Source organism: Oryctolagus cuniculus, chromosome 2 (genome assembly GCF_964237555.1).
Source record: "Oryctolagus cuniculus chromosome 2, mOryCun1.1, whole genome shotgun sequence".
NCBI lineage: Eukaryota > Metazoa > Chordata > Mammalia > Lagomorpha > Leporidae > Oryctolagus > Oryctolagus cuniculus.
The window spans coordinates 90,448,854-90,464,913 of NC_091433.1; the positions used below are offsets into that span (position 1 = coordinate 90,448,854).

At 43.6% G+C, this 16,060-nt stretch overlaps 1 protein-coding gene across 8 annotated transcripts in view; it reads left to right on the forward strand.

The window, feature by feature from the left end:
• The window catches only part of ADAM18 (ADAM metallopeptidase domain 18), a 62,211-nt gene that overhangs the window by 37,552 nt on the left and 8,599 nt on the right, over nucleotides 1-16,060 (forward strand). For 6 of the 8 annotated variants that reach the window (XM_070069672.1, XM_051832360.2, XM_008273933.4 and 3 more), the window contains 5 exons: nucleotides 657-855; nucleotides 3,548-3,653; nucleotides 8,005-8,194; nucleotides 9,591-9,671; nucleotides 11,060-11,174. In XM_070069672.1, coding sequence (XP_069925773.1) covers nucleotides 657-855; nucleotides 3,548-3,653; nucleotides 8,005-8,194; nucleotides 9,591-9,671; nucleotides 11,060-11,174 — 691 coding nt within the window. Of the gene's footprint in view, nucleotides 1-656; nucleotides 856-3,547; nucleotides 3,654-8,004; nucleotides 8,225-9,590; nucleotides 9,672-11,059; nucleotides 11,175-16,060 lie in introns of those variants that run through there. The other 2 variants (XR_011386886.1, XR_011386885.1) reach the window with 2 other exon arrangements.

Here is a 16,060-nt window from a genome sequence, read left to right on the forward strand (position 1 = left end):
ATATCTGGTGGCCTCAGTCAGTTAATGAAGGTGGAGGATGGTGGAACAACTACAGAGGTGGGACAAAGGGTGATCCAGGAAGGAAATACAGAGACTGGGCCCAACCCAGCTTAAATAATCAAGCCTTTCAAGAGCACTATATCCCAAGAGCACAGCCCGGTGACCTAAAGACCCCTCACTGGGCGCAGCTCTCCCAGACCCTACAGCTGGGTCCAGCCTCCCCTCTGGCAGCACTTGGGGACTTAGATGTCTACCTGAGTTGAGGAGCGCAGTCCTATGCAAACCACAGCGTTCTCCAAGAGCAAAAAGGTAAAAGCAGTGTGCCTGCAGCTTCAGGAAGCGGGTGTTTTTGCACTAACCTGCTTGTTCTACTTGTAGATGCTGCTTCAATCAGATGGCCTCGCAGTGGGCTACCCAGAGCATGTGGGCAGCTGCAAGCCTTCTGTCAGAGGCATTGCTTTCTCCCTCTGACGCGGTCACTTTTCCTGGGGCTCCACAATGAATCCTGTACCTGGTGTTTGCTTTTGGAAAACCCGTTGTCTTAGGAACCTTGCTATCCCTCAACTACCTTTAACCAGGCATATTTTATTTAATAAACCTCTTCTGTAACTGAGAACAGTAACGCACAGAGTTTGACTGTCTTTTCCTTTCTCTAGTTTTCAGTAGCAGGCACTCCGTGTAGAAAGAGCACCGATCAAGAGTGTGATTTTACAGAGTATTGCAATGGAACATCTAGTGATTGTGTTCCGGACACATATGCACTGAATGGCCAATTCTGCAGGCTGGGAACCGCATACTGCTATGGTGGAAAATGCCAAACTATTGATAACCAGTGTGCCAAGATATTTGGAAAAGGTATGACTCTTTCTTTTTCATGTTTTATTACCACAAATTTGAATCACTCTATAGATTATATAACCATGCCACACAGCTCTAGGCGTTGTGCAATAAACTTGCCAGAGATTAAACTTGAATTAAAGAAAGCCTAATTTCGCAGGTGTGTTTGAGATTTTTCTAAGAAGAAATGATACTGTACGTTGTGTTTCTCCTGATTTGATGTTTGATTTGAGTAGTTAGCTACCGGAGCAGAACTCCATGTTTAAAGCTCATTGTTAGACACCTGCATGGCAAATCATATTCTGAAATTCCACTTTGCACACTCATGATCTGTAGTCTGTTCCCATACTCTCCTTCAGAATTTGTCCAAAGGGGCATCCTTTCCAGGACAGAACACACCCGGCTATTCATTGAAGTGTGTGTTTTACAAAATGTCTAGCTGCTTTTGCTCGACCAAACCCGTGTTGGCTATTTCATCTTGCATCTCACGTGAAATAGGAGAAAGTACGACACCAGGTAGCCTGTTTGGATTCTGGAGGCAGGGGAGTCCACATAGGGAAACAAATACTCAATTTCGTTTATGGAAAAGCAAGAAATGGCTCTGTAGTGGTTCCAGCCTGCAGGGCCAGCAGCCTTGTCCTGCAGACTCAATAACATGAGACGTGTTGGATGATGAGAAAATGTCACATGGATTCCGTGGCCAGGCCGCTTCGGAGAAGGGCGCTGTCCCGGTGTTCCAGAGCAAGGCCACCGCCCAACCGGGAGAAGCATGGGGATTTAGCAGAGTGGTCCTGGGAGTGTGACTGGGCCTTGGAGAGGTGAAGAAGCTGACTGCAGGAAACCGTGACCATGAGTTCAGAACTGCACATCCTAACCGGCTGTGTCAGAGCCGCTGTGAGAGGTGGTAGGGCCAGAGAGTTGGAAGTAATTTATCCTAGTTCAGGCACACACAGAAAGAGAACACAGAAGAAAAGCCTGCAAGCAGGAAATCCAGACAGTCGTGCTCTTCAGCCTTCTCACAGCTTGGTTCTCCCTCACCTCACACCTGTGGATACCTGCATTTCATTACGACCTCCGGACACGCGGGAATGCACCCAGGCTGCTCTGACAGATGCATTGGCTCAGTAACTATTCAGGCTACAGGGAACAGTAGCCCCACAACAGCCTAACCTGGGACTAGCACTGAAGGACACAGACCACCACCTGGTCATCCTTTTTTGTGAAAGGAGATATTGAAAGGTACCCATGGTTGGTGACAAAGGGCCCACTGGCTTGGTGGGGAGCCTGGAAAGGTGTGGAAAGATTAGAACATTGGGAACATAAGTTCTGGAAAGAAATTTATGAATAGACACAAGGAAGTAGTCAAGAAATGCAAAAATTTCATGAATGAATCCTTCTGGTTAATACCCGTCAAAGGGTGTCCACCATAAAACGGCTCAAACCAGCAAGAGCTGTGAAGACTTGCCCAGGTTATCTGCCAGCATCTCTCATTATCCATCCCCAAGCTCGCAGGACAGGCACGTTTCTGGACCTCCCCTATTCTTTTCCTTCTTGCTATTGAAACAGCTGATTCTCTTTAGAGTTTAGCTTATCTATTTCTTTGGATACTTACACCACCTGGCCAAACACAGCCAAGGGTAACCGGACACATTCTGTTGCCTTATCCCTTTGCCTGAGGCAGCGTGGTTACTAAGGCCATTATCCTAAAATGCAGGAAGAGATAGTTCCTCCGAATGTTTCAGCGTCACAGAGCACAGTGTCCTCACCTTTCAAGCTTTGATGATGGTTTTCTCATTAATTACTGCAAGCTTCTAACGCCAATGCCACATATTTTAGATGCGTTTTAGGGTAGCCCTCAATTTCTAAGTGTGAGTTCCTGTGTTGAATGACATAGAAAGTCTCTGAGATCTACACATCCTGTGTGTTTTTTCAATATTCCAAGTCGCGGCCAGCGCCGCGGCTCACTAGGCTAATCCTCTGCCTTGCGGCGCCGGCACACCAGGTTCTAGTCCCGGTTGGGGCGCCGGATTCTGTCCTAGTTGCCCCTCTTCCAGGCCAGCTCTCTGCTGTGGCCAGGGAGTACAGTGGAGGATGGCCCAAGTGCTTGGGCCCTGCACCCATGGGAGACCAGGAGAAGCACCTGGCTCCTGCCATCGGATCAGCGCGGTGCGCCGGCCGTGGCGGCCATTGGAGGGTGAACCAACGGCAAAGGAAGCCCTTTCTCTCTGTCTCTCTCTCTCACTGTCCACTCTGCCTGTCAAAAAAAAAAAAAAAAAATTCCAAGTCGCCTTCCCTGTTATAGCCAGCCTGAGAGATGTACATCCACTTGAAATGTCGCTGATCCCTTGTCAGAGAAAAAAGATGGTATGGCAATTCATGAACTCATTCCAAAGGTTTCTGAATGAAAGTGACTTGGTTTGGATTTCTCATTTGAGTAAGAAGAGTTAAGTTACATGGTCCAATCTAATATCCATCGTCCTAGAAGTGCTTGCTCCCCCAGGAGGAGTAACCTGCTGTGTGAGATGCAGTCCTTCTCTGTGTTGTGTTGGGTGAGAGCTCTGCTTCTTTCCACTCGCATTGGCAGGGTGCAATGGATACCACAGCATGGTCAAGTGTAACTTTTTTATTTTTTGGAAATAAGTTTCATTAGCCTCTTTAAACAAACATTTAATTAAGAATGATCATTGCATTGACATGTTTGCATTTTTAGGTGCTCAAGGTGCTCCTTTGGCCTGCTTTGAAGAAGTTAATTCTCTGCATAATACGTCTGGAAACTGTGGCTTTAACAATTCACAGCCGTTACCTTGCAAACACAAGTATGTATATAGAAAACGATCTTTTTCTGAATCATACAAATTACGTATTTCTTGTGAAGAGACACAAAATCACAATAAGCAGTAAATAGTAGAAAAGGACAATATTTTCAAATATCACAAATGCATTTTTCTTCATTCACTCTTTGATTTCCTGATTTTTTTATTTTCTGATATCATCCTAAGGATGAAAATGGATAAAAAAGAATGCTTTTGATTATTACTAGAGGAAGGAAGTGGGCACAAATTGCTAAAAAATAGGAACTATGCTATATTAATAATTAAAATGGAGTCATGTATTAAACAAATGTAAAAAATCCTAAAGCAGTTGTTTTAAGTGTAAGCGATGTTGAGAAAAGGAAGTTTTCATTTTTATTTCCTTTGTTTCCAAAACACTGGTGTGTAAAGCATGGGAATAGATCTCAGTAGCGACACTGGGACTGTGGGAACACGGCTTTACTGTAAGCCACATAACAAAGGGATTCATAAAACCCAGTAAAGGAAGCTCCTGTCCTCTGACAAAAGCTTCCTGAATTTTATCTGGGTGTTGAAAATAAAAGAATCATGACAGTGAGGTGACCAAACTAGAGTCGAGAAGAAAGAGCAAGAGAAGAGACCAGTAAACACCCAGATGAAGCCAAGTAATATAGGGAGAAGCGGGACTCTAAGCCTCCAAAGCGCAGGCAAGAAAAACTGTCAAACCCTTAGATAAGCGCCACACTCAGCCTGGTTTCAAACAGCAGGGTTCCTTTGTGGCAATGTAAAAATGGATGGGGAAAGTGTCTGGCTAGGTGAGGTTAGAAAGAGCCACCTTGGCTGGCACTGCGGCACAGCTGGTTAAAGACTTGGCCTGCAGCACCAGCATCCCATGTGGGCGGTGGTTCAAGTCCTGGCTGCTCCACTCTCTATTATGGCCTGGGAAAGCAGTAGAAGATGGCCCACGTACTTGGGCCCCTGCACCCACGTGGGAGACCCAGAAGAAGCTCCTGGCTCCTGGCTTCAGATCAGCTCAGCTCTGGCCATTGCAGTCTTTTGGGGAGTGGACCAACAGATGGAAGACTTCTCTCTCTTTGTGGCTCTACCTCTTTCTGTAACTTTGTCTTTCAAATAAATAAATCTTTCAAAGAACAAAAACAGAAGAGCCCCCTCCACACAGTAATTTGTCATGGATCACGCATGGCATTCAGAACTTGCAAGATTTCCCACAGGTCCCAACACAAGAGAACTGTGATACGGAACGGGTGGATGCGGAACCACAGAGCGACTGCTGACGGCAGGGATCACATAGAATCTCCGAGAGACAAGGAGTAAACAGCCACACACTGGTGGGGACCAGGGCAGGGCACCAGCCACCAGGCCCACTGTTAGACCGCAGATCACAGCAAGGACATAACGTGGCACAGCTGCCGCACAGTCTCTCCCTGATCTAAGAATACCCATGGGAGACAAGAAAAGAAAGATGGAAGACAGTGTGAAAGTTAACAATACCACGTTTCCTTTCTGCATTTTATCTGATCTGGTGATGGTACTAAAACTCTTTTTTTTTTTTTTTAAGATTTCTTTATTTATTTGAAAGGCAGAGTTACCTAGAGAGAGAGAGAAAAAGAGAGAGAGAGAGGTCTTCGATCCTCTGGTTCACTCCCCAATTAGCTGCAATGGCCAGAGCTGCGCTGATCCAAAACTAAGAGCCAGGAGCTTCCTCTGGTTGTTCCACGTGGGTGCAGGGGCCCAAGGACTTGGGCCATCTTCTACTGCTTTCCCAGGCCATAGCAGAGAGCTGGATCAGAAGTGGAGCAGCTGGGACTCGAACTGGCGCCCATATGGGAAGCTGCACTGCAGGTGGCAGCTTTACCCACTACCAAAACTCTTGAAATCGATCACTAGCATATTTCATGTGCTCTGGGGGGCTGGGATCCCTTTTCAGAAATGTAAAATCATTTTGGACAAGTCAACCACAAATGCAAGTGTTGAGAAAATAGTGTTTGGAGGAAGAGTGTCTACTCCATAGCCAGGCTGGAAAGAAACTTCTATGTGCAGCTGGTTTGAATTGTATGTCACAGAGAGCAGAGCTAAAATCAGAGAGAGGACCTAGAAAAGCTATGTTTGGGCCAGCGCCATGACTCACTTGGTTAATCCTCCGCCTGTGGCGCCGGCATCCCATATGGGTACCAGGTTCTAGTCCCAGTTGCTCCTCTTCCAGTCCAGCTCTCTGCTATAGCCTGGGAAAGCAGTAGAAGGTGGTCCAAGTCTTTGTGCCCCTGCACCCGTGTGGGAGACCTTGAAGAAGCGTCTGGCTCCTGGCTTTGGATCGGTGCAGCACCGGCCGTGGCAGCCATATGAGGGGTGAACCAATGGAAGGAAGACCTTTCTCTCTGTCTCTCTCTCTCTCTCTCACTGTCTGTAACTCTGTAACTCTACCTGTCAAATAAATAAATAAAATAAAAGCTATGTTTGAGGGAAGAAAAGTTTGGCAATTGATTTAGATTTTTGACATCCAGCCTCATTTTAATTTTTACTAGTCCTAGTAACATAAAAAGATCCCAATGGTCATTTAGGTCAAAAGAATATCCTAAAAAGGAGACTTTTATTAAAATAATAGCTTACTTATTAGATACATATCAATAGGTAAAAATGATTGTTTTCATTAAGGGTGATATTTTTTAGACAGTTAAATTATTCCAAAATCAGAAAGTGACACAGAGAGGCTGACATTGTCATGTAGTGGATTAAGCTGCCGCTGTGGTGTTGGTATCCCAGGCATATGAGTGCTGGTTCAAGTCCCGGCTGCTCGGCTTCCGATCCAGCTCACTGCTGGCTAATGCACCTGAGAAAGCAGCACATGATGGCCTGAGTGCTTGGGTTTCGGCCACCCATTGGGAGACTTGGACTCTTAGCTTTGGCCTGAAACAGCCCTGGCCATGGCCACTCGGGGAATTAACCAATGGATGGAGGATTCTCTCTCTCTCTCTCCCTCTCCCTCTCTCTCTCTCTCTCCCCCCTACATCACTCTGCTCTTCAAGTAAATAAAAGAAAAGAAAAGTGGAGAGTATTTCCCAGGAGATGGCCTACAGATACTGGAAGCCTCTTAGAGAAGCCAGTATTCTATCCCAGGATATATTATAATTTTTTTGACAGGCAGAGTGGACAGTGAGAGAGAGAGACAGAGAGAAAGGTCTTCCTTTGCCGTTGGTTCACCCTCCAATGGCCACCGCGGCCGGCGCGCTGCTCTGATCTGAAGCCAGGAGCCAGGTGCTTCTCCTGGTCTCCCATGGGGTGCAGGGCCCAAGCACTTGGGCCATCCTCTACTGCACTCCCTGGCCACAGCAGAGAGCTGGACTAGAAGAGGGGCAACCAGGACAGAATCCTGCGCCCCGACCGGGACTAGAACCCGATGTGCCGGCACCGCAAGGCAGAGGATTAGCCTAGTGAGCCGCGGCGCCGGCCCCCCATGATATATTATAAATAGCAAAGCAAAGTATCTGTGGGATTACCCTTGGTTTGCTTTTGGCAGAGTTCCTAAATTCTTGAGAGACAAGCTTAGATATTCTGAAAATATCACTATGGTGGAAGAAGTTTAGACTAGAAATGAAAAGCCTGCGTGGTTTAGAAAGGGACTGCCTAGAGACCCGACAGGGAGCACAGGCTTAATCAGAAACGTACACATGACCAAGAGGCAGAAAGAGTAAATACCGTTAGCCAATCCCCATAAACATTGACGGTGCAAACGAGGAATTTTCCTATAAAGTAGGTTAAAATATGATGAGCTCCCTAAGAAAACTGGAGGCTGCAGAACAAAGCTGAACTGTGATAGGAAATTCAGTATTGTCAAAAAAAAAAAAAAAGAAAAAAAGCTAATCCTCCACCTGCAGCACTGGCACACCGGGTTCTAGTCCCGGTCGGGGCACTGGATTCTGTCCTGGTTGCCCCTCTTCCAGGCCAGCTCTCTATTGTGGCCCGGGAGTGCAGTGGAGGATGGCCCAGGTGCTTGGGCCCTGCACCCCATGGGAGACCAGGAGAAGTACCTGGCTCCTGCCATCGGATCAGCGCGGTGCGCCGGCGCAGCGCACTGGCCCCGGCGGCCATTGAAGGGTGAACCAACGGCAAAGGAAGACCTTTCTCTCTGTCTCTCTCTCTCACTGTCCACTCTGCCTGTCCAAAAGAAAAAAAAAAAATTCAGTACAACTTTGCTGCACGTATCCAGCTCTGCCGCATAGGTCCACAAAGCTGGGGTGCACCACAAGCTGATGCTCTGGTTTTCACATTTTTGATGGCTTTGTACCATCAGCAAAGCAATATCTGTGTTACTAACTAAGGTAAGACAAAATGTAAGGAGTTTTCTGCTTCCCACTTGCAGGGATGTTCTGTGTGGAAAATTAGTTTGTGCTGTTCCAAGTAAAAATGCAGAGGAAGGCGATGCTCCAGCCGCAACTTTTTCACATGGTCGTGACCATGTGTGTGTATCCATGACCACTGCGTCATCCGTGAGACCAGACGGGAGAGATTATGCGTATGTGGCTGATGGCACAGCATGTGGTCCGCAGATGGTAACAAAATGTGATCACTGATATTTAGCGGTACTGAATCTGTGAATTATTTGATCCTGTATTTCATGATGACTATCATGGCTATGCTGAATGACTTTGAACCTGGTGCTGGCATTTATTTCCCTTATAATTAATGTTGAAAATATTAAGTTTCAGTTATTCATTAGCATTAGTTTTTGGATTAACTGGTTATGAGTATTCACGTGGAAAAAGGACATATGTGTTTTTTAAAAAATATTTATTTATTTATTTGAAAGTCAGAGCTACACAGAGAGAGGAGAGGCAGAGAGAGAGAGAGAGAGGGCTTCCATCCGCTGGTTCACTCCCCAATTGGCCACACTGTCTGGAGCTGTGCTGATCCAAAGCCAGGAACCAGGAGCTTCTTCTGGGTCTCCTGGTGCAGGGGCCCAAGCACTTGGACCATCTTCTACTGCTTTCCCAGGGCATAGCAGAGATCTGGATCAGAAGTGGAGCAGCCGGGTCTTGAACCGGAGCCCATATGGGATGCTGGCACTGCAGGCTTTACCACAGCGCTGGCCCCACATATGTGTTTTAAGCATGGAATTTCATTAACTGTAAGGTGATTTATTTATTTGTTTGTTTATTTATTTTTAAAGTCCCAATCGCTTTACATCATAAAGTTCCCGTGGTGAGTTTTCAATTTTCTTTGCATCACAAAAAACTATAGTTGACATTTTTTATGTCCTAAATTATCTGCTTAATGTATGTGATTCAGATACACATGTGAGAAGGTTGAGAGAACAAAAATCTACAGGGAAAGCTTGGTTAAGTGCAAGCTCAAGTTTGATTTTTAGTTTAGGAGGAACTTACATACTGTTAACTCAGAGTGGCTATACCAATTTACATTCCCACCAACAGGGTAAAAGGTTCTATTTTCTCTACATCCAATGCAACATTCACTATCATTACTCTTTTTATAGCTGTTCTAACAGGTGAACGATGATGTCTTTTTGTGGTTTTCATTTGCATTTTCTGATAATTAGTGGTTTTGTAGACTTTTCATATGTCTCTCACTCTGTCCTTTGCTCTTTCTCTGTAACTCTGCTTTTCAAATAAATAAAAAATAAATCTAAAAATAGATACCGCAGCTTCTTCTGATGGAGATTCTAACCCAATCTCGGTTGCAAACGTTGATACCAAAACCGCATGTAATTATGACATAAGCCAAGCCAGGAAAACAGCCTCAAACATTTATTGACTTTTTAAAATCAGAATTTCAAGATATTTATAACTGAATTTCAAGATATTTATAACTGAATCAGGAAAATATTAATAAATTCTTCATCCTGAGCTTCTCTTATGTATATATAAAATCATTATGGTTTTTTAATTTTATAAAATCTGTATTAATTATGAAATGTCTTGTTTATTTTAGTATTGTGTAAACCAAACCTGCAGGAAAGTTCAGTTAACAGAAAATACCTGTAATGCCACAACAAAATGCAAAGGGAATGGGGTAAGAAACTTTTTAAAAAGATTTATTTATTTACTTGAAAGTCAGAATTACAGAGAGAGAGAAGCAAAGGCAGAGAGAGAGAGAGAGAGAGAGGTCTTCCATCCACTGGTTCACTCTCCAGATGGCCGCATGGCCAGAGCTGCGCCGATCCGATGCCAGAAGCCAGGAGCTTCTTCCAGGTCTCCCACCTGGGTGCAGGAGCCTAAGGACTTGGGCCATCTTCTACTGCTTTCCCAGGCCACAGCAGAGAGCTGGATCAGAAGTGGAGCAGCTGGGACTAGAACCAGTGCCCATATAAGATGCTGGCACTGCAGGCGTCGGCTTTACCTGCTACGCCACAGCACTGGCCCCAGAAACTTTTCTTTTTGTGGTTCTAAGTTTCATATTATTGTTATTACTAATTCAAAATAATCATGAGTCCTATTGGAGATTACTGAATGCCTGTTACTTTTCAAATCATGTCACTGATGCCTAGCTCACTTATAAAAAGAAAATCAGCGAAGCTAATTCTAACACCACTAAGTTAATTGAGCGAGATGTACATCTCGTTTATTGTTAGGTTCTCCCAATTTCTCAGTTCAAGTAATATGTTTACATTAAAAGCATTTATTCTTTTAAACACAAGCAACCACATGTTTGCCTTCTATCATGAACATATTTGTCTCTCTAATATATTTAATAAATAAACTTATGTCTATATATTGCAGAGTATACATGAATTTTTGTTGTTGCTTGTTTGGAAGGCAGAGACAGACGGTGACAGGCAGACAGAGAGAATCTCCCATCCACTGGTTCACTGTCCAAATGCCCCCACAACAGCCAGGAATGGACCAGCCTGAAGCTGGGAACAGGGGACCACTGTGGGTCTTCCATGTGGGTGGAAGGGAACCAAACTACTAGGCATCATCTGCCTCACAAGGATGTGTGCTAGCAGGAAGCTGGGATCTAGAACAAAACTGGAACTTGAACCTTTGCAGTCTGATACAGGCAATGAGCTTCCCAACGGGCACCCTAATCCCTGGGCCAAACACCTGTCCCAAAGAATACACCAAAATAAATGAGTTAATATTTGTGGAAAAAATAAACTCACCTCTGTGAATGAGAAGAGCATAACTTTATAGAATCATGTTTTTAAAAACCTGAGTGAAGAGAAAAAATTACTTATTAAGAAGAGCCAATTAAGTGGCTAGAAATGTACTTTTTTGTAGGTACTGATTTTGCCATTTGACTATTTCATATGTAAAATTTCCATTTCTCTTTCCAATCTGTTTCCTCATGTATATATTCATAGCAAGCTTAAGAAAAATAGCTGTTATGTAGACGTCAGAAATTCCCATCAGATGTAAAGACTTTCTGATTCAAAGTAATTTTATATATTTCTGTTTCAGATTTGTAATAATTTTGGAAATTGTCAGTGCTTTCTTGGCTACAGGCCTCCAGACTGTGAGTTCCAGATTGGTTCACCAGGGGGCAGCATTGATGATGGCCGTGCTGAGAGATCTGGTGAGAAGAAACTAAACTTTTAAAGTGAAATCGAATGTGGTTTTACAAGGAACTAATTAAGGAAATATACATCTGAGCCAGTTCTATGATCTGCTGAGTAATCCCTAAGTTGTTTTGACTGATGCTTTTATTGCCTCCAAATAGTTGTAATCAACCCTAATCAGCTGAGTTAAATGAGTTAAAATAAGAATAATTTTCCTTCGTTTCACTAGAAGTCATTACATACATTGAAGAAAATAATGTAGAGAAGAATAAAAGCCACAGAAGTAGTTTGCATTCTATATTAGTAACGACTTCGTAGATTACTTAGAAAGCAACTGTAGGATACAGTGTTCACTCTGAATAAACTTTGAAAAGCCATGCGGTAAAATATAAATGTATACATTCATCTAAAGCTGCCAGTAAATCAATCACAGTTTAAGTGACAGAGTACCTATTTAGACTTTCCTTTGCTCCAGCGAATGAACAAAACATCATCCGCTACTGAACCATTCATTCACTGCCTCTACAAACATGTTATCAAGGAATACCACAGTTCAGAAGGTCCATCCCGAGCCGGCGCCGGGGCTCACTAGGCTAATCCTCCGCCTTGTGGTGCCGGCACACCGGGTTCTAGTCCCGGTCAGGTGCCGGATTCTGTCCCGGTTGCCCCTCTTCCAGGCCAGCTCTCTGCTGTGGCCAGGGAGTGCAGTGGAGGATGGCCCAAGGGCTTGGGCCCTGCACCCCATGGGAGACCAGGAGAAGCACCTGGCTCCTGCCTTCGGATCAGCGCGGTGCGCCGGCCGCGGCGGCCATTGGAAGGTGACCCAACGACAAAGGAAGACCTTTCTCTCTGTCTCTCTCTCTCACTGTTCACTCTGCCTGTCAAAAAAAAAAAAAAAAAAAAAAGTCCATCCTCTCAGCAACACGGGGGGTTCATGTGAGTCTCAATGAAGATGGGCTGCGTGAAGATGGGCTGCGTGGAAAGCAACAGCCTTAACTACAGGTGCCTGAAGTCGCAATAAAAGGAAAGGTGAATAAGTTCCTAGACAATGTCCTTATTTGTGAATACCAATGAGTAAGGCCTAACGATCAAGTGCATTTAATATATCAAAAATGACTATGGACAATATAAAAAGATAGGCATTGAATTATGTCTCCCAAAAAGGTATGTTAGAGCCATAAACTCCAATATCTAAAAGAAGTGATCTTCTTAGGAGATAAAGTCACTGCAGATGTAATCAGTAACGTTAGGATGAGGTTGTGGTGACGCAGAGGGACTCAGGGTTGGTGGGAGCACACTTGCCGCACTGGCTGCAGTGCCTTCAGGAGGCTGTGACAACAGGCCCGCTCAGGACGAGGGGCCGACCAGGAGATACCTAGGAATTTAACACGGAGTGTCTTCAGGTCATTCGGACATTGAGAAGTCCCTTACGTATATAAGATATTTTTTAAAACGCATAAATAACTAGGACAAGACTCAGACTAAGATGCCTAAGAAGACTATTAACCCTAGATGTTAATTCCTAGTTTCGATAAAAGTCTGACCATGTGTTGATGCTCCAACACAGACTCATTTTGCAGTAAAGAGGAGAGGTGTTTCATTAGTATTAACTTCTTTTTGTCCCCGTTGGGTGTGTATTATTATTATTAACTTTTATTTTTAATAAATTATTATAATTTAATAATATAAATTATATTGTTATTAGTAATTAGACCCTGCTTCGTCATTGTCAAAATATTACTGGAACAAAATCTAAGGAAGTCAACCTAGTAACCGCAGAGTTAAGGAATACCATCTTAACCTAAAGAGTTTGGAAAGCCACCAAACAGGGAGCCGCCTGAAGCCTCAGCCATCAGAAAAGCACAAGCCCTGAGTGAGGAGAGAGAGAGTGAGATTCCCAGAGTCCCACTGCTACGGTAGTCACATGCCCAGTTACCTCGTGAACGAACATTCACAGGACTTAAAAAGAAATGGGAGAGCATGGCCTGTTCAGAGGAATAAAATAATTGACAAAAATCATGCTGGAGGAAGCCCCCAGATCAGACTTACCAGGCATAAAATTTAAATCACTATCTTAAATACACTCAAACATCTAAAGGAACATATAAAGAACTTGTATCACTCAGGAGAAAGAAACGTGTATGAACAGGATGAGACTATCCCTAGCAGTCAGCAAATCACCACTCAAAAGTACACTAACTGAAATGGAAAGTTCACTGCAGGGGTTCAAAAGCAAATGTGAGCTAACAAAGCATAAATGTGACTTATTTCGAGGGCAGTGCAGTTGAAACTGTTGACTCTGTGGGACAGAAAGAAATTCTGATGTGTGTTTTTAAAAAGGAAGAATCTGGTCTGAAATGAAGTCATCACTCCCAATCACAAAAAACAAAAAACCTGAAAAAGAAAATCAACATTAGCCCCATAGGAGAACTGAGGGTTCAGAGAAACCACTGCCAACAAATTATTTATCTGGGTGAATAGATAGTATCACAGCATGCTACAGCTTAAATCCAAGGCAGAGAGCCCCACAGAAGCCAGGATGAGGTTCCTTAAACCATTATAGCGGTCCTGGGTTCCAGCAAGTAGTTACAATGTATATAAAGGCAAAACAAGCCCATCAACAACCCACAATATGAAGACTCCCTGCAGCCTCAGTACCAGACTCCCGTGGCAGAGACACTGGGATTTTCAAACTGAAATTCTAAAATGGCTGCGATTAGTATGATAAGGAAAATAATACAAGAAATTATCAAGAACAGAATGTCTGAGAATGAACAAATTAAGGGGGAAAAAGCTTGTATTTTTTATTAATTGATGTAACAAAAATGTAACAAAAATAATTTGTTTAAAATAATGATAATAGCAATATTTTGTGTATTAAGCTTAAACTTATAGGTGTTAATTGTATATGGGAGTACATGGATTAGAAATTAAATGTTTTATATATATGTGTGTATATATATGTACATATATATATATAATGCTAACTCAGCAACAGGAAACTTGAGAAGCTGCTTTAATTTCAGATGAAGGGGGCCGGCTCTGTGGCTTAGTGGCCTGCAGTGTCAGCGTGCCATATGGGTGCCTGTTTGAGTCCCGGCTGCTCCAATTCCAATCCTGCTCTCTGCTATGGCCTGGGAAAGCAGTGGAAGATGGCTCAAGTCCTTGGGCCTCTGCACCTGCATGGGAGACCTGGAAGGCGCTCCTGGCTCCTGGCTTGTGATGGAGCCCAGCTCCAGCAGGTGCAGGACCTGTGGCTGCTGAGTACTGACAGATTGCACTCACATGTTTTATAACAAATAAAGTAAAATAAAATCCACCCCCAATGAAACAGTAAGGATATATGTTAAACTGACAACAATTCGAGCTCAATTGCACACAAAACAACATGTCTACACTCCTCACACACTATGTTCCTGTTGCATTTTATGTCACTTCATGTTGTGTATCTCTTAACATATTTTGGCTATGGTTATTATTAATATTTTCCTGTTTTAGCATTTGTACTAGAGGTATAAGTTATTTACTCATCACCATGACAACAGTAAAAATATTCTAGTTTTGTTTGTTGATTTACCTGTATCAACCAGTTTCTTATGCTATCACATTGCAATTTAGCATCCTTTCATTTCAATTTGAAGAACTCTTCTTAGCATTTCGTAAGGCAGATTTAGTGGTGATAAATTCTCTCAGCTTTAGCTTGGCTGAGGAAGTCTTTGCAGAAGAATTAGTTGGACCTTCATCTAATGCCGCATACACAGCTCAACTCAGAATGGACAAAAGCCTTAAATCTGAGGCCGAGTCTCCGAGACTCCTAGGACGGCACCAGGGGAAGCCTCACACTGATCCTGAGCGATCTCAGAGATACGACACCAAAAGCACAGGAAGCAAAATAAATAACTAAATAAGTGGGTGACAGAGAACTAAACAACTTCTGCACCACACGGGAAATATTCTACAGAGCACAAGGCAACCTGTGCAATGAAAGAAAGGTTGTGCAAACCGTATTTCTGATACGGCATTAACCACTAAGCTGCAAAAGACTCATACAACTTAATAAGAAATTAAGATCCCTTATAACCTGTTTCTTAAAATAGGCTAAGAATCTTAGGAGACACACAAATAGCCAACAGGTAGGTGAAAAACTACTTAAAATCACTAATTATCAGGGAGATGACAATCCAGACCACAGTGAGATGTGATCATGTATCTTTCAGGATAGCTGTTATGAAAACAGGTTCAGAAATATTGGCAAAGATGGGATGAAACTGAACCCCGTGCACCCTGTGGCTGGAAATGGTATGGATGCTATGGGATGAAATGTAGACTTTCCTCAAAAACTGAAAACAGATATTCAATTTCACCTATACAGATTTTAAAATAGTCACTTATTATTAAAACTACAATAGTAGCTCATTCCTAACAATTTGTTTGATGGACTTAAAAAAAAGTGGCAAAACACTGTTTTTGCAAAAATACTGATACACAAAGTTATTTCTTTGTGTTTGTTGTTGTTGTTGTTGTCTGTTTTTGATTTTTAAAAACTTTTTGCAGCCGTTGCCACGGCTCAATAGGCTAATCCTCCACCTAGCAGTGCCGGCACACCGGGTTCTAGTCCCAGTTGGGGTGCCGGATTCTGTCCCAGTTGCCCCTCTTCCAGGCCAGCTCTCTGCTGTGGCCAGGGAGTGCAGTGGAGGATGTCCCAAGTGCTTGGGTCCTGCACCCCATGGGAGACCAGGAGAAGCACCTGGCTCCTGCCATTGGATCAGCACGGTGTGCCAGCCGCAGCGCGCCGGCCACGGCAGCCATTGGAGGGTGAACCAACGGCAAAAAGGAAGTCCTTTCTCTCTCTCTCTCTCTCTCTCTCACTGTCCACTCTGCCTGTAAATAAAAAAAAAAAAAA